The following is a 19,663-nucleotide window of genomic DNA, read 5'->3' on the forward strand; positions in this document are numbered from 1 at the left end:
TAATAAATATTTATTAAATATGTGTTGAATGTTCATTATTTAAACATAAATGCTTATTATTTGTTAATTTAATTTTGTTAAAAAGATATGTACTACAATATAAATATCTAAAATATAACTTTAGCTTGATGAATATCTATTGACTAACTAATGAATATTAAGCCTATAAAATGATGAATATTTATATCAATCATAAATTTTTTTTCAATATGCATCACAAAAATAATAAAAGCTTTCATAAATATTCAATATTTTTATTTGAGAATATTGATAAAACATAATATATACAGATAATGAATATTGATGAATAATACATTAAACAAAATGAACATGAACATTAACTATAATGAATATCAAATTCACTAATAATGAGTATTTCAATGCAAAAGAAAAAATTAATTATTATGGAACATTACATGAACATTATACATATAGAAAATGAATATTTTAGTACATGTAAATGAACAAAGAATATTAATATATATATATAGTCTAATAAAATTTTGTTGACATATGTTATTATATTTTGATATATATATTTTTTAATTTTAACATGTGTACTTATTATTGATACGTAAAATTTAAGTTTATATATAATTTTTAATAAATATTAATTTTTATAAATTTATTTTATTATAATTTAAAATTTTAAAAAATAATGAAGAAGAGTGAACAAAAGTTCATGCATTATACACTTTAGAAGTGTAACGCACCATACATCTTAAAAAGAAAATGCACCATATGCAAATTATAATATAGATCCCTATTCACGTAGTATTATAAACCTAGAGATCCATCCGGTATCGTTTTATTTGTACAAAAAACTGTTTTATAAATTTTACATGTGGTTAGGCACTAACGTACCTCAGATGTTGATGCAAATTTTTTGAAAAATAATTTATAGTCATCATTTATTTATTTAATTTTATTGAAAATGTTAAATATTTATTATTTATTAATTTAATTTTATTGAAAAGATATGTATACCACAATATAAATATTTGTAGTATAACTTTAATATGATTTTTTTTTATCAATTGTATGAGGACGATTTATGTTATATCTATATTATATATGTTCATTTGAATGAATTAGTGGGTATGATTTTTATCAATGATCGAATATTCATTGACAAACTAATGAATATTATGCCTATAAATGATGAATGTTTATATCAATCATAAGATATTTTTAATATGTATAATAAAAACAATACAAGCTTTCATAAATAGTCAATATTTTTATTTAAGAGTATTAATGAACATTATATATACAAATAATGAACATTGCAGTACTAGATAATAAACATTAATAGTAACACTAATGAATAATACATTAAACGAAATGAACATAAATATTAATCGTAATGAATATTAAGTTTATAGATAATGAATGTTTAAATACAAAGAAACACATAGATAATGAACATTTTAGTATACGTAAATGAATAAAAAAATATTAACATGTATCTAGTCTAATAAAAATATTTTGACATGTGTTACTATATTTTAATACAAATAATTTTTAATTTTGACACGTGTACTTATTATTGACACGTAAAATTCAAGTATATGTATAATTTTATAGTTTTTCTATTAATTTATTTATAATTTTATATTTGTATATTGATAAAATCTTAAAATATAAAAAATAACAAAGACATTAAAAATATTTAATTTATTAATTATTTTTAAATATTTTAATTAATTATAAAATATTAAAAGATCTATATAATTTATATTATTATTTATAATCAAAATAATTACGACGGTCGTACAACAAGCGAGTAAATAACTAGCTTTTATAAATATATAAAAAGATATACTTAGAATATTATTTCTAAGATAATTTTAAATTTATTTTATTACAATTAAAAAATAAAAATCTCATATGTCATAAATAAATACATATATCAAAACAAAAATCTTTCAAATAGTAATAATAAAATAATTATAACAGTCATATAACACGTAAATAAACGACTAGTTCTTATAAATATATAAAAAATTTATTCAATATATAACTTTTAATATAATATTACTTTTTATAAATTTATTTTATTATAATTTAAAAAATTAAAACGGTAGAATTTTTAAAAAAATATAAAGAAACAGGAATAAAAGTTTCCGTATTATACAATTTTTTTTTTTTTTAAAGTAAAGAACTGTTATACTTTCTCTCTTTTCACACGCACGAGCTACTTATAGACCCTGGTCTATATAAAATCATGAACCGTGTCCATGTTATAAGCAGTAACCAAAAAGATGGAAAAACTTAACCTTAAAGGGGAAGAGACAATGCGCAAAGGTATTCCCCAAGCCCTAACAACATTTGAAAGACCTTGAATTATCAAGACCGTGGAGACCGGCCTAATTAGAAATTTTAGGTAGACCGGCCTATTGCTTCGGATTTTGAATTGAATTTTAAAATTAATTTATTAAGTTTTTAAGATTTCGAATTAAATAATCTAATTTTATTTCTTGATATTATAAACTTATAAAATAACATCCTATAAATTTAACAAGCTTAGGGATCACAGATATCTATTAATTAAGCAAAGTATTAATTAAAATATTAATTAGTAAATGATTTTAATTAGCCGACTAATAAATAATTAGCTGATTTATCAATTATCAAATAATCTAAAAAAACCAAAACTGCAATAAAGTTATAATTATACTTAATTATCAATGTAAATTTAATAAATTTCTAGTTAATTTGTTTATTAACATTTAATCAATAAATTATATATTTTGTAAAAGTTCATTATAATTACCACTTAATTTCTATTTAATTATATTTTTTTTGATAAATCGATTAAAAATGAATTCGTCTTAATTATATAAAATACCTTAATTTTATTTCAATATTTTTAAAATAACAATATTATTGATAAAAGACTTATAATTGAGGGGTAGAATTGTTGTTTTATGAATTTCGGTGTTTAAAAAAATTTAAATTTTTAATTACCACACTCTGTTGTTCGTTTACTTAAATACATTTTAAAAAATATTTATTAATTAAATTAGATTAAAACTAGGGATAAAGTAATATAAAGTGAAGGGACCATTACAAAAAATACCATGTAGTTTTACAGTTGGGTAAATTACTACAACCTCTTGAGATTATATGAAATACACAAGTTGATCCCTCATTTTTTAATAATACATTATGACCTCCTTAATGTTTACTTTAATATACTTTTTTACCCTTTCGTCAAAATTTTAGAGAATATTTTGTTAGTCAAAGCATAATAATTTTTTATATTCCAAAATGCCCTCGAATTATATTACTATTTCTAATCTCAGTTATGATATAATACACTAATAGGTCCTTAAATTTTAAAACTGAAATTAATTTTTTCACTTTTTATCAACTAGTGAAATGCGTCAACATAACAAAATAAACTATAATAAAAATTTATCATAAAATTTAAATTTCTTGTAAATAATTATAATAAGGACTTTAAAAAAATAATTATAATAATAAATTTTTTGATTATTATTATTATAAATTATAAAAAATAAGGCGAGCGTGATAAGTTTATTATGATATATTTTTAAATTCAAATTAAGTGATTTTATATAAATTCTTTGTAATTTATTAAGTTATTAAAAAATTAAAAAATTTAGTTTCATAATTACAATATAATCAATAAAATCACAAGTTTTTGTTTATAAATTGTATATACAATATACAATATTAGCTTTCTTTACATTTATAAATATGTATTTTTAGTGAAATAAAATTGAAATGATAAAAATATAATCGTAGATACTTTGTGAAGTTTTATAAACAATATTAAGTATAGTTATATTTAAGACTTATAATTAAATTATCATAATTATAATTTATCTTGAAAATATAATAAAAATTTTAAAAATTATTTTTAAAAATTTATAAATTTGATATATAGTAATTTTAATATGATGGGGGTCATAGTAATTCATCCTATAAGATTTGATAACATTTTAAGGGTAAATTCGTATTTTTACATTATATTAACAGATTATTTTAAGGAAAGGAAAAATAATATATTAAACTAAACCTTAAGAATGTCAATGTATTATTGAAAATGAGGGATCGACTTGTATGTTTTACATAATTTTAGGGGGTTGTAGTAATTTATCATTTACTGTTTTATAACTTTTAGTATATGATATGTTCTTTTTATAAAGAGATGTATGTGGTAAAAAATAGTGATAAAAAAGTATCTCGCTGTTAAAAAAAAATTATTTATAAGAATTTAGTCATGTTCCCTCCGCTCAAATATCAATATCATGTTGTATATATTTGATAACATGAATTTAAAACTTAATAACTCATAATTTCATTATTTGAGCGTCAAATTGTGGTTTAATAAGTTACTAATATGATGAAATCGATGAAGGTCAAATGATAAAATTATGAATTATTAAATTTTAAACTTATACTATCAAACACAGACAATATAATAATTATGGCTGATCGGAGAAAAGGTAGCTAAATTCTTGCAAACTAAAATTTTTTAACGCCGAAATATCTTTTTTTTGTCATGATTTGTAATCACATATTTTACTTTATCTAAACAAAATATATACTAAGAATTATAAAACAGGCAAACCATATGGTCCTCTTTATATTTATTTTTAAAGTAAATACAATAAATTATTTTTAAAAATTAAAATAATATAAAAAAATACATTAAAATAATTAATCAATTGAGAAAAATATTTAACAGTTTAAAATATATTTTAATATTCGAGTTTAACACCAAAAAAGTGATTTACTAAATTACCCTCAGAAATTCATAATTAAACAAAATTGGAAATTCATATTATTACATCACCTAACATCTTTATTTATATTCAGAGTAAAGTTGAATGTGGCTACTGACCTTGTTGTCACTCATGCTCAGTTTAGTTATTTCTTAAATTTATCGACTTTTAACTCAAATATTTGAATATTTTGCTCATATTAGTTCTATTTAGAAAAAAATGAGTCACTCTTTCTTAAAAAAAAAATCACTTAAAAGAATTTATAATAATTTTATAAAAATTATAATTTTAATATAATTAATATAATTAAACAATAAATTTAATAAACACCACCATTACAACTTCTTTTACTGGCATTATTAGAAAAAAGAAACGAACACTGATATGTAAAATATTTATTTTTCTTATTATATTTTATTTAAGATATTAATAATATATTTTTTATTAAATAATTTAATTTAATATAAAATTTAATATTTTTATTGTATCTATTCTCCTTTTTAAAAAGTGTGTAATTCATTCTTTTATTTATATTAAAAAAAGTTAATTTAAGTTAAACATATACAAATTTTAGCTAAAAATTTCTAAATAAAAAAAATAATTAAATTAAACCCAAACAACAAAATTTACAAACATTTATTCCCTAATGTGAAATCCCAGTGACTACCAAATAGACATCAAAGTTTGATTTGTATATTATATGACTTGCACAAACATTTAGAAGATGAAGATTACTGTCTGGCAACGAATGCAATAAGTCAATTTTATTTTTTATTTTTTATTTTCTTTATCTTTTTTTGTTTACAATATCAGAAATTAATTGATTGATTAAGAAGAGAAATAAGAGCATAGACTCTAATACTTTCAACAAAATAAATAAATAGAAAAACTGTTGTTTTCATTGGGTCATTGACACCAAAGATCTGTTATAAAATTCAACAACTATAGAAATCTAGTCAATTATCATTCATTGACTGCTTTTAAAAGTAATCTCAATTTTGTATTACTAGTGTTAGCTACTTGGAGTCTTTTTCCCCTTTTTTTTTTTTAAATAAAAGAGTTTTTCTTATTCATAATAATAAATTAAGCATAATTTATAATAAATATATAAATTTAATTATATTTAAAAATATATACTAATTTATCACAATTACCAAGTCTTATTAATTTAAATAATTTCATCACAGCTTATTTTACATAATTTCTTTTTATATTTCTTTTTAAATTTTAAAAATTTATAAATCAATATCTCTTCTATATAATTTGTAAAAATATAATTTATTAAATAAAAAAAATAGTAAAACCTACTTGTTAACGCTCAATAATTTTATTCAAGTTGAAAGGTTGCATGAACAGAAGAAGCAGCAGTGGAATTTATTTGGTGGGAGAAAAGTTAGTTGGCTAATAAATGAAAGGAGGTGCAGTAGTTGGATCAATCTAGTTAGTCATTAATCAAATCTTTCACAGTTTTATTAGTTTCATAATTATATATAGAATAATATTATATTCTAAAAAAATATTATATAGCTCATATTTTTTATCTATTTCATGCGGTATATAATATATTTATAAAATTATTATTTAGTATTTTAAAATTAAAAAATAATTTTATAAAAACTATTAAACGCCATCTCAAATGGGCAAAAAATAAAAATAAATAAAATATTTAGCATATATATATATATATATATATATATATATATATATATATATTTTAGTAATTATGGAACAACTATTCTATCTCATATCAAAATTCATTTCTCTAATTATGAATTAATTATTGTTCATAATATGAAATTTATTTTTCTAATCAGAATGAACATAATTTCTTTTAAAGAAAACTCAATATTCTTTTTATTTTTTGAAAAATAAACTTACAAGACAAATTTAATTAATTCTTTTTCCCATCCATCAATTTTTTTAGAACAATAAATTAGAATTTCCCAAAGTAATATGAATAATATGTAGGTATATTTTGATACTATTCAGGAGTTTTGGGTTCTTTCTTTTTCTTTTTTCCCTTTTAGATCACATTGCTACATATATTCTTTATGAATTTCTCAATTGATGATTCCCTTTTTTATATGTAAAGAAAAGAATAATAAATTGAGTATAGATATTTTGTTATTTATAAATAATAAAGAAAAAAACTGATATTTATCACTTTAATTTTCTGGATACTAATTCAATATTGGTATAAACATATAATCTGATACCACTTTTTAATTCATACTTTCTTTATTTCTTTTTAAGCGATATTTTTTCAGAAATTTTTTAAAAATATCTGTCGTTTTAGAATTATAAAAAGATTTTAATTTTTTTTATTTTATCCTTATAATAATGCATTTTAGTTTGAGTTTTTTTCATAGACAAAATAATCTAATCATTGTATTAAAAATATAATCCAATTAATATTCTTGTACAATAAATTTAAAAAAAAAAGAATGTAAGATAAAAAGGAATAAAAGAAGTAATAGCATAGCCATAAATTGTGTGAAAAAATAGGCAAAAAAGAGTGAAACTTGGTGGTTGATGCATTAATGGAGTTCAAATTATTAATGGTATGAAACCATTGTGGAATTCCATAATGCCATGAGCTGTTCAAAGTGTCAGAAAAACTGCAACCCTGGAGTTACCCCCACATTCCAACAAACCCTTTAATGAAAAAGAAGACATAAAATAAAATAAACTTTAGTTGTATAATTGGTGGCTTGCATTTCTTGTTGCTGTGTGTGTAGGGTTTTTACAAAGTTGAAATTGCCCTCTTCTATTTGAGATTCAAGGGTCAGTTTGGCATTCCAATGATTTACATCTTATTCTTTTTATATAAAGTTTGTTTCTAAAACTATAGTCTACATTTTTTAAATCAAAACTATGAAAAGAAATTAAAAGATAAAAATAGGCAGAAAAGGCAATTTTAGACATTAAAAGAAAAAATAAATGGTCAAAAACCGCATCAATTTGTAATTCAGAAGAAAATAAATCTAATTTCAATTATTTTAACAAATAACTTCATAATTTCTATTTAAAAATCAAATAGATTTTAAAACAATTATGAATATATCCATCAATTCATTATTTAAATTAATAAAATAAAATAAAATATTTTAATATTTATAATAAAATTTAAATTTAAATTCTTAAAATTTTATATATTAAATTCTTTTATGTTTGATAAAAAAATTAAAACTAATAATTATTATCTCTATTTCATTAACATTGTTAATTTTTTAAAATTATTACTAACACAGTTACTATTAATTTTATTATTTTTAGTTAAAATCAAAATATATTTAATTTTTAAATAAAAATTATAAATATATTATTAAAATAGTACTATAAATTCAATAGGACATTTGATCATTTTCCTTAAAAGAAATTAACGCAATGCCCAATGAGACATTGGTGGCGACTGTATACCCATATGGCAGCAGACACAATCATTTTCTTTTGGTTGGCTTCAAGTAGAATTTTTTAAAGAAATAATTTAAAGAAACAAAACTAGATAATAATAATAATAATAATAATAATAATAATAATAATAATAATAAACATTCTTTGAAGGCTATTATTATATTAGCTAATTAATGGACATACCAACAGCATAGAGAAAAATTAAATAAATAAGAGAATGAGAATCTAATTGAAAAAAATAAAAATAAAAAAAAAGAAGTGAATTTGGAAGAGAGAATTTTGTTGTAAGGTCATTATCTTTTCTTATTTTTTATTTATTTTTTTATGGAAGGGCCAAATGGATTAACACTTTTTAATTAATGAGCCAAACCTTAATTACAATAATTGATTCTGAACGTGTGATTGACTTTACTTTGAAATTCTTTTTAAGATGTGACATTTTAACAAACAAATTTTATTTATAAATGCCATTAAGGCATTAATAAAGGACAAAAGCAGGTTGTGAGGATTTTATCTTAAACTTAGTTTGCTATCTTAAAAAAGCAACTTCTCATTTTTTATTTTATACATTTTACTTTTTTTTATTATAATTTTATTTTATAATAGTTGCTAATCACTTTTAAATCGATATTAGTCTCTTTTTATTATTATTTTATATTAATTATTTTTAATAAATAAATATTAACGTATTTATTAAAAAAATTTATAGTCATCCATTATAGGTGTTTTGAGTTGTCTTTTAATAGGAATTTTATAGTTTTTTTACTGTGGATGTGTTGAGTTCTCCCTTTATGGGAATAATAAGGAGAAAAAAGAAATTCAATCTGACATTCAAATAATCAAACTCGTTAAAAAATATTTATAAAATCAATACGCAGCTTAGTGTCACTGAGTGGAGCATTCTTCCCGCAAAAATAATAATCTACTACTCCGTCAATAAGATTGATGATTGTTAGAAATAAATTTTTTTATATATATCTCTTAATGTTGGATATTTTTTTTGATCTTTTATATTAAGCATGTTTGTTAATTTTCATTAATGAAAAATTCATATATTTTTTTTAAATAAATATATATTCTAATTTTTATTCTATTATCAATGAAAAGCGCATGCTTTAAAAGAAATTAGGGGATTTTATGACATACAAGTTAGAGAATAAATTATAATTGAATTTCAACTTTAAGAATTAAAGGGTAGTCAAATTTTAAATGTCAAATACATGAAAGTATAATGAGATTCTCTTTCTTTCTTTTTTTAAATAATCTTTTAGCAAAGGACAAAAATATAGAGATGCTAACAAATTTTAGGAATGATTTGTTTTAATAATTAAAACTAATGAAAAATAATTGGGTGAAAATTATATGTACATATCTCTCATCACAAATTGACCATATGAAAATCCATGAAAAAGAGGACTAATTGAAAGAGATAAGCAATAATAGGATGAGACAATATAAAATGTGTTGCAATGTGAAACAACATAAACAAAACTTTTAAAGCAAAAGTTTAAGTGATTCATAGTTTTATAAATTATGAATTTTTGTCACAATGATTATTCTTTTTCTTGAACAAAGTAAAAGAAATCTATATTATTTTTTTTCTAAAGCATATAAAACTAAAGCTAAATTTGAAAGAATTTTTTTTTTGGAGAAATGAAATTATTTAAATGTTACTTTTGATAATTTTAATGCATTCTACTCTTTTATTGGATGAAATATATATGAAATAAAAAATAAAAATATTTAAAATTTGTATAACTCATTTATGATTAGATGCATTATTACATTATATACACTAAAGCATTTTTTAGTTATAGATTCTTTCTATTTGCATTTATATTTTATTTAGTTAAAATTTATTTATAAATCCAATATTTATGTGTTTTAAATGAAATTAAAGTTAATTTAGAATTTTATATAATTAAATTTGTCAGTAATTGATTATAGTTAAGATAATTTTTAATAATAGGTAAAATTTTATATTAGTAAGTCAATATGTTCTATAGTATTAAAATATCTCTTTTAATTTTATTAATCTTATTTTATTTTTCTTTTATATCTTTATCTCAAATGAAATAATTTTTTTAATAAATTTCAACCAAATATAGTATTAGTTTTGGTTATTTCAGTTCTGAAGAAAACGAAGAAAAATTAAAAGTTAGAAATTAATAATGTGCTTCTATAATGCCATGCATGATAATAAAGGAAAGAGAACGGAAAAGAAGGTATTTTAAAAAAAGAAAAAGAAAAAGGAGTTAAAAAAAAAGAAAAAAATTATTTACTTATATTTTCTTGTATAAAAGTAATTAATAAAACGGAAGGAAATTTAATAAAATTCTTAAATCTTACAGTAATAGCTAAAAAAATACAATTTTAATAAATTTTTAGATATCTTTGCCTTAAATTGCATCATAATCGATTTTTCAACTATTATAAAAATAAATGAAAAAAAATAATTTTTACTTTTAAAAAAGAATTTGATAATTAAACACGATTAAAAACTAATTTTTTAATTTTTCTTTTTTACTTTTTGTAATTATCTTCCATTCATCTACAAGGCAGATGCAGCAAAAGCTAAGATGGAGAGCTAGATTCCAGGCATCAAATAGCAGGTGAAAGCTAGAAGTTAGAATGTGTTTTTTGTACTATATAATAGATGTAACAAGAACAAAAAAAAAAGAAAAGAAAAAGAAAAGGTATTCATTATTAATTTGTCTTCTTATCTATATTTATATAGCAATGGAATTGATGGAACTGGTAGCTTAAAGAATATTAAACAGATTTGTCATGGAAATGACCCTTTGTATCCAAGGTTGATAGCATTCTTGTTGGCAAATTTTCCATAATAGAATTCAGTTAGGCTTGTTGATCTTCCTTGGAAACAAATTAATAATAGGACTGCAAATGAATCTAACATTTCTTGGACTATTCGGAGTTCAATTTGGTAAAATTCGTTTTATGAATAGAGCGTGCTGGATAAAATTCGATTCTTAGATTTATAAATCGAATTATAAATTAATAATATTAATAGCTTAGAATATAAAAATATTTATTTAATCAAATTTGTTAGAATAAAATCATAAATTTTATTAAATGTATAATAATATTTAATTTATTTTTTAATAAATTAATAAATAATTTAATTTCTAATACAAATTGGACTTATTTCAACTCAATAATAAACAAATCAAGCTAAAGCTAATTAAAATTAGTTTTTTTAAGTTAAAACGTCTTTATGATATAATCGGACTATGTATTTATTTATATATTATTTGATTAAACTAATTCGGATTCGATTCATAATAATGAATACTAATTAGTTATTATGTCCATTTTGATTAGTGATGGGAAATTGACAATTTAGCGTAAAACATGAATGTGAATTTTACGTCTTTATATAAAATCCATCTTCATAATTTCTTTACCTTCAAGAACATTTTCTACTTCTCAATAATTTATCATAAGCTTAAAGCTAACAACATTGACCACAATTCCACTACATCTTTTTGCTACTTCATTTGAAAGAGTTTAAGCATGTTTGGTACACTTTGAAATGTTTTTTCTAAATACAAGTTTTAATGATTTTTTAATATAGGTTCATTCAATTTTTGATGTTATAATGCATATTTTCTTATTTTTTAATAATTTTTTAAATATATATAAAAAAATTAATTAAACCGATTGTATCTAATTTAGTAATTTTAATTTGGTTCAATCCAATTCAAACCGGTTCAACCATAAATATAAATGTTTTAGTTAAATTACATCGAATTGACCACCGGTTTTCATTAAATCAGCTAATCCGATCCATTATGTAAATGTATTAGTCAGAGTCAATGCATCTAAAACTCTAAATTAACAGATCACATGCAAGTAAGAAGTTTTCTAACATGTAAAATTTATATATATATATTTATAATTATGTGTGTACAAAGTGGAGTAGTTTTGTAATGAGCTGGTCAAGGTGAGAGCTTTTTGGTTTTGTGTGCTTCCACTCTCTCACACTCACTATCTCTAAACTTTCTTTATTGTCTTCTCTTTTCTCCTTTCTCTCTTCTCCTCTCTCTCCTTCCTTTTTCCTCTTCTACCCAAATCGACTCTCCAAACTGAAAATCTTTTTCTTCTTTCTCAAACTCTTCTTCTTATTTTTCTCAAGCTTCAAAGTAAGAAAAAAAGAAGAAGAAAATTTCCACCTGAAACCAACAAAAAAGAATAATAATAATAATACAGAAACTGCTGCTTCTCTGAGTATCTTAAATGCAGCTCTAATCTTTGAGTCTAAAAATGCTTCCTTACTACAAGAAAGAAACCTCAAAGTTTGTGAATTCCAATGTTGTTAATGTTAGCTCATGTTTCAAAGGTTGCCCACTTCTGCTAATAGACATTTTTAATGCTGGATCTGTACTTACTTTCTTTCTTCCAGATTCATTATTCTTCTAGTTCTCTCAGTTTTTATGTCCCTTTTTTTTAACTTCTGTTTTCTTAAGCAGCTTAATGGAGCTTAATTAGCTAAGCAAAAGGCATTTATTGGGGTATGGCAGAAAGCACCTGCATGCTTCCAGGTCAGTACTAACTTCTCCTTTAATTTTACTTTCTTGGGTTTTAAATTTTCTTTAGCATTGTATGTTCTGGAATGCATTTTGTAAGCTACATTCTAGATCTGTCTCTTTTTGGGTAAGGATAAGAGTTGGTAAGATTCTAACAAGAAAAAACTTAACTTTCTTAACTAATGTAATGAATTAATTTCTGGGTATAGTTTGGTTTAGTTTTAAAGATTATTTCTTTACTTGTAAAGTTTGATACATACTTTCAATTGGGTTTAGATCTCAGTATGCTATTTAAGCTTTTTAGGTGGTGGAAAAGATTTTTTCTTATCTGTTCTTTGCTTTTTTTGTTGCTAATTGTACCTTTAGTTGTTGAACAACTCCAGCTTTTTTTTTTTCTTTAGTTTAAATTAACCTTCTTTATGTAATGGCTGCACTTTTAATACCAATACATACAGTTTCTGCTGTCTCTTTGTCTATCTTTCTCTCTTCAACTTTCATAATTCATGCCCTTTTATCCCCTTTCTCAAACAATATGTTAATGGGACTAACCGTGCTAGCTTTTTCCTTTTAATTTAGTCACAATTTAGGCTCTTGTTTGTTCCGGCCATTTATCATTTCCCTGGGATTCTCATTTAATTGTGTTCAATTGATTTTCATGTAAGTGTGATTTGCTTTAGTGCTCTTTGATGACCAAAGTTATATATTGGCTTCCTTGTCATTTGTTTTTAGTTTTTCATTATTTAAGTTAGTAATTATCCCTTCTTTTATTTCCTTAACTTTTGGTTTTGAATCTTTATCTTTTGCCCTTTAGGTACCACAAAAGAAAAATGAGAATTTCATCTAAGGAGCAATAGAATGTGATATCAAAAAGTATTATGCTTTTGTTTGCTTTATTTATTCTATAGTGCCTTTTTCTCTTGCTTTTGGTGTATAATTACTTTTTTTTTTCAAATTATATTTAACATATCTTTAGAAGTTGGATATAAATGACAAGTGGAAAAAACAATTAGCTTAAAGTTAAAGATTTAAGAAATGGAAAAGCATTTTAGTTTAAGATGTTTGAGTTCCATCATGGTTGTGGTACTGCATGCATTTGCCCCTGTTCTGGGCGCTTCATAGACAAGATTCTCATTCTCATTATTGCTATTTCTTTGGCAAACATGTGTTTGCAGATGCTGCGAAATTGCACTATCAAAATGTAAATGTCACTTGTGAAAACATAAGTAGGTGGTACTTTTATCCCACAAAGAAAAAAAGCTACATTACCTATTTCCAGCAATTAATGTTTTCCACATTTCAAGTGTTTGTCTGTCTTACTGTTATTCGCTTGTGGTAATCAGATTATTTACTGGTTCATATCAGTGGGGTAGAATTCTCCCATGAAGACTAGAGTTCTAACTTTGAGATTTGAAATTCAACTTTAAACTTCTCAACAGTAAATCAAGAAGAAGCCTTCTTTTTAACTGAAAGAATGTTGGAAATGCAGTTTGTGTGAGAGGTTTTATTAACTAGCTAAAACAATTACACAAGAAATCTTTCACATTTTCAACTTAGGCTACGACTTTGATAGTTTTTTATTGCAATTTAGTTTGCAAGTATTTTATATCCGTAGTCTTTTCTCGCAAGTTTGATTTATATCTCTTTATTTGCTGGCTGCCTAATCTTATTTTATTCTCTTTGTTCTGGATCAGGAGGAAAGCAAGGCCTGCAGGCTTTACATCATCATATACCCAGTGCAAATAAATTCTCAATGAAGTTTTTTCCAGCTTCAAGTTTTCGTTTAATTGTCTTGTTCACTCTTTTTTCTCTAGCTATTGCTGACCTGAACTCTGATAAGCAGGCTCTTCTCAACTTTTCGGCCGCTATACCCCACTATCGGCTCCTTAACTGGAACCCTGCTTCTTCAATCTGCAAGTCTTGGGTTGGGGTTACTTGCAATCCAAATCAGACTCGTGTGCTTGAACTCCGACTCCCTGGGGTGGGGTTTATTGGTCAAATCCCAGCCAATACACTTGGTAAACTTGATGCCCTTAGGGTTCTCAGCCTCCGATCCAATCTACTTTATGGCAACCTTCCTTCTGATGTTACATCTCTTCCATCACTCCGAAACCTCTACCTCCAACATAACAACTTCTCTAGCACAATTCCTACTTCTTTCTCCTCACAACTCAATGTACTGGATCTCTCATTTAATTCTTTCTCTGGCAGCATTCCTCAAACCATAGCTAATTTGACACAACTAACTGGTTTGAGCCTCCAGAACAACACCCTCTCTGGAGCCATTCCTGACCTCAACCAAAGTAGGCTTAGACATTTGAATTTAAGTTACAACCATCTTAATGGCTCCGTCCCATTCTCCCTTCAAAAGTTTCCAAATTCATCCTTCACCGGAAACTCTCTCTTATGTGGACTGCCTCTTAATCCTTGCTCCCCCATCCTTTCTCCGCCTTCTCCCTCTCCTGCTTCCTCTCCTCCACCAGAAATGCCTCATAAGAAAGGTTCAAAAGCAAAGCTGACGTTGGGAGCCATAATTGCCATTGCAGTAGGAGGATTTGCAGTGCTCTTTCTTATAGTTGTAATTATCTTGTGCTGCTGTTTGAAGAAGAAAGATAATGGAGGCAGTAGCGTGTTGAAAGGGAAGGCTGTTAGTAGTGGGAGGGGTGAAAAGCCCAAAGAGGAGTTTGGAAGTGGGGTGCAAGAACCTGAGAAAAACAAGCTGGTGTTCTTTGAGGGTTGCTCATATAATTTTGATCTTGAGGATTTATTAAGGGCTTCTGCTGAAGTGTTAGGAAAGGGTAGTTATGGCACAGCCTATAAGGCTGTCTTGGAGGAATCAACGACAGTTGTAGTGAAAAGATTGAAGGAGGTAGTGGTGGGGAAGAGGGAGTTTGAACAGCAGATGGAGATTGTTGGAAGGGTTGGGCAGCACCAAAATGTTGTACCACTCCGTGCTTATTATTACTCGAAGGATGAGAAGCTTCTAGTGTATGACTATATCCAAGGAGGCAGCTTATCTACACTTCTGCATGGTATGCCTATAAGCCTTGGTAACAAGTTGCCTTACAAACTAATGACTAATGATTTCACTCAATGAATAGAGGATATTTTATTTGCAGCACCTTCTATCTGCCTGTTGGTTGCTATATTTGCTAGCATTCTAAATTTGTTATCTACTTTGATGACAGGAAATAGGCAAGCAGGAAGAACTCCACTAGATTGGGACAACAGAGTAAAAATTGCTCTTGGAACTGCACGTGGCATTGCCCACCTTCATTCTGCAGGTGGTCCAAAATTTACTCATGGAAACATCAAGTCCTCAAATGTCCTCCTGAACCAAGATCATGACGGGTGCATCTCTGATTTTGGCCTTACCCCTCTAATGAATGTTCCTGCAACTCCATCTCGGAGTGCAGGCTATCGAGCTCCTGAAGTGATCGAAACCCGTAAGCACACCCATAAATCAGATGTCTACAGCTTTGGTGTCCTCTTGCTTGAGATGCTGACAGGTAAAGCTCCACTTCAATCTCCATCACGGGATGACATGGTTGATCTGCCTCGATGGGTCCAATCAGTTGTAAGGGAGGAGTGGACAGCTGAAGTTTTTGATGTTGAGCTGATGAGATACCAAAATATTGAAGAAGAAATGGTCCAGATGCTGCAAATTGGGATGGCCTGTGTAGCGAAGGTGCCAGACATGCGACCGAACATGGATGAAGTTGTTCGGATGATTGAAGAAATACGGCAATCTGACTCAGAGAACCGGCCATCTTCCGAAGAGAACAAATCTAAGGACTCAAATGTCCAGACTCCATGATTGGCCAAAAGTCATTGCATGATTTCGAGATCTCAATTGAACATTCCCAATGTGCATATGCCTTGTAAGGTTTTCCAAAGTATTGTTCAAAACCTTACGTGCATGTGCAGCTTCATAGTGTGAATTTGTCCAAAATTTTTCTCAGTTCATTTTTTTTTTTTTTCAGATTTGTAGTCTTGATTTTTTTGTTCTCTTTTAAATTTCAATTAGGTGGGTTTCTCTTGATCTATTGTAATATTTAATTCAACATTGTGAATGAATTGCTGACCTTGAATCAATAACTTCTCACAACTTCCTCCCTCTTTATTTGGCTTGTGGGGTGCTTGTTGCCCATGAATGGTTGGACTATAATATACAAACCTAAAAGCAGAGCTTGTAAAAAGAGAATGCTAAAATTAAAAGGATATATATGGTGATTATGGCTTATGCCCAGCTTTCTTATTTTTTCTTTTTCTATCAAATTTGTCATCTCTGATATTGTTCAGAAAATATAAAGATTGTGCAATTTCAGTTGTGAAATTCTATAACAAAGTTTTTCAGAAACCATTTTTACAAGAAGAAAAAAGGAAAAAATTACAGGAGGCAGCTGAAATTATAGAAATAGCACCTCAACAGAATTAGCTGAAGTTGTCTTAACAATAAAAAAATCTAATGCTGCTCTAATTTTGCTTTAATCTACCTCCATAATTCAAGGCAAATGTAGGGTGATCCTGCTCCTGATAATATGCCAGGAAAAGAAGGCATGCTGTCCCGTCTCCAACTCGGAAAATTTATCAAACATTTATTCTAACATACATTTTGGTCTTCCTTCAGCCTTGGAAGGATGACCTCCAGCAATGGTGGATTCTACGTACCATCTATTTCCTCCATTGCAAAACCCTCTTCCTCCTCCCCCTCCTCCACCTTATCTGTCCTCCTCTGTTTCCAACGGTTTAACCTCGCAAAGGTCAATACGTTCGGTTGCTTTGTCACTCCCTTCGGTGACAGAAGAATCCGAGCAAGAACTTGAAGGACAAAGAGAAAACCAACATGAAGACATAGAAAACGAAGAAGAAGCAAAGCTAAAAGAAGAGGAAGAGGAAGAAGAAGAAGAAGATGAAGAAGAAGGACGACATCGTCCGCGTTGTTCCCTATGCTGTGCATGGATGTTCTTCGGATCACTCGCTGCTGTTCTCATTGTCCTGATAATTATCCTAATATTCGTTGTCACACTTCGATCAGCATTGCCTGAATTTTATGTTCTGAGGATGGATTTTCCTAAGCTACATTTGGCAAGCGAAAATAATGAACTCTTCTTGGATGCGGATGTTCACATAAGAATCCAAGCACTGAACATTAACGAAGAGGTCGAACTCGAGTACAGCGAGCTAAAGGTTCAGGTATCATCGGAGGATATTCCACTAGGAGAGACTAAGATACCAGGGTTTTCCCAGAACCCAAAAGATAAAACAGTTCTGAGAATGAGAACTCGGGTTTGGAATTCTCCTGCTAATGAAGATGATGCCAAGGCATTAAAAGAAAATGCAGAGAATCGTCAGACAGTTGTTGATATTCTTTTGAACGGTAACATTGGCTTCCATGTTGGAGTAGTTAAGTTGAATTGGGTGCCTGCTCTTATAGCATGCCAGAAAATCAAGCAAGCTGAAGTTGATTTTGCCCAGAAACCCAAGTGCAACGTTAAAATCTTTGGTTTCAGGTAATTTACTTTCTCTGTTGCATTGCATGCATCCCATCTCTCCTATCCATTACTCAATCAGCTATGTTTCAGAATAATTATATCAATTGCCACTTAATTTTCCACTTAGTTTCTAAAAGAGAGGCTACATTGTTAGAAGGTCATTGCCCTCTCAGACCTACTAGTTGCAGCCATAATTTAGGTCCTTAACGAACGCAATCGATCATTTGAATAAGATAGTTTTGATGTCATCTATATAAATGCAATAATTAATAGATAATATTATATTATTATTATATAATTATTATTTTTTTATGAATGATGTTTCTGATTGAGATAGGATGTGGTACCAAGTTTTTTTGGAGTGATTTTCCAAATTATTGACAAGGCAATGGAGTATGTAACAAGATAATTATAATTAAATTATGTTTCGTTACTCAAGCGCGTGTAAATGAGATAGTAAAAATTTCTTCTAATTGAATTAAGGTCTTAAGTTTAAACTTTAAGTATATAGCAGCGTTAAAATTCTTGAAGTAGTACTCTGCCACCTATAAAGATACTGCCGGATACGCTCTAAATTAATTCTACATACATGTATACTGAAAAGAATCATGTTGGTGTTTGGTGTTATTATGCAGGGCGCAATGATGGAACATTTTTGAGTTGGAAGTGGCAGTGGAGTGCTAGCATCAAAGATTACATATATTAGGTTAGTCAACAGAAATTATTTATTCTTCAGGAACATGTTAGAAATTATTACAAGTTAGAACTTTCATCCATTTGGAAGGAATTATGTGATTGGTTTTTCTCTTTTTCTTCAAAAATAAAACAAAAAGAAAAAAAGAAAATAAATGGATAACTGAGTTTGGATCGTCCAAATAACTCATTCAGACTTCATTGGTTAATTGACTCCATTTTTTTTGCCCGTTAGGAAAAGTGATACTAGCATCAACCTGAAGAGATTCCGAGCACTAGGTTTTAAGTTCTTGCAAGTGTAGTCTTGGTTTTGCAAATAACCTTGGGGTTCGATTACACGATTAGTGGGTCTTACGACCAATAGATGGATTTACTGTTCTGTAAGAATTTTTTTTTTAAATAGATTCTTTCTATCTCGTTATCAGATCCATTTAATAAAAATGAGTCACATCTATTAAAAGTATTATACTACTTAAGATAATTAATTCTATAATATAAATATATATATGTAATTAAAAAATATCTAAAATCAATTACTTCTAAATGATGTGGCAACTTTAATTGATATGGCTCATTTTCATTGGATGCATTTATAAATGACGTAATAATTAAAGTATATTTAAGAATTTTTCATATGATATATGATATGCCAAATAAATATACTTTTAATATACTTTGATAATACTTTTTGTATACTTGAAATAAATTTGGCATAAATTATGTACTTATAATATATTTAAAATATATTATATGTTGTTTA

At 26.2% G+C, this 19,663-nt stretch overlaps 2 protein-coding genes across 5 annotated transcripts; both read left to right on the forward strand.

Annotated features, from left to right (window-relative positions):
- Positions 1-12,118: 12,118 nt before the first annotated feature.
- On the forward strand, positions 12,119-16,836 carry LOC8284751 (probable inactive receptor kinase At5g58300). Of its 4 annotated transcripts, none has more exons than XM_048371130.1 (4): positions 12,119-12,135; positions 12,662-12,733; positions 14,410-15,747; positions 15,904-16,836. In XM_048371130.1, exons 2-4 carry the CDS (start codon positions 12,706-12,708, stop codon positions 16,530-16,532), a joined length of 1,995 nt encoding a protein of 664 aa, XP_048227087.1. In that variant the 5' UTR covers positions 12,119-12,135; positions 12,662-12,705; the 3' UTR covers positions 16,533-16,836. The 4 variants fall into 4 exon arrangements, with proteins under 4 accessions (XP_048227087.1, XP_015583628.2, XP_048227086.1 ...); XM_015728142.3 differs by lacking the exon at positions 12,119-12,135 and adding an exon at positions 12,142-12,531; XM_048371129.1 differs by lacking the exon at positions 12,119-12,135 and having other exon boundaries at positions 12,142-12,733.
- A 419-nt stretch (positions 16,837-17,255) lies between these two features.
- LOC8284750 lies at positions 17,256-19,310 on the forward strand. Its single transcript, XM_002533790.3, has 2 exons — positions 17,256-18,228; positions 18,846-19,310. The coding sequence occupies exons 1-2, from the start codon at positions 17,369-17,371 to the stop codon at positions 18,853-18,855; spliced, it is 870 nt and encodes a 289-aa protein (XP_002533836.2). The 5' UTR covers positions 17,256-17,368; the 3' UTR covers positions 18,856-19,310.
- The last annotated feature ends 353 nt before the right edge of the window (positions 19,311-19,663 follow it).

This window comes from Ricinus communis, chromosome 2 (genome assembly GCF_019578655.1).
Source record: "Ricinus communis isolate WT05 ecotype wild-type chromosome 2, ASM1957865v1, whole genome shotgun sequence".
Classification (NCBI taxonomy): Eukaryota; Viridiplantae; Streptophyta; class Magnoliopsida; order Malpighiales; family Euphorbiaceae; genus Ricinus; species Ricinus communis.

Coding starts and splice junctions, on each gene's coding strand:
- LOC8284751 (XM_048371130.1), top strand. CDS start 12,706: ATGGCAGAAAGCACCTGCATGCTTCCAG. Junction 12,734..14,409: donor AAGCACCTGCATGCTTCCAG/GTCAGTACTAAC, acceptor GTTCTGGATCAG/GAGGAAAGCAAGGCCTGCAG. Junction 15,748..15,903: donor CTTATCTACACTTCTGCATG/GTATGCCTATAA, acceptor CTTTGATGACAG/GAAATAGGCAAGCAGGAAGA.
- LOC8284750 (XM_002533790.3), top strand. CDS start 17,369: ATGGTGGATTCTACGTACCATCTATTTCCTCCATTGCAAAACCCTCTT.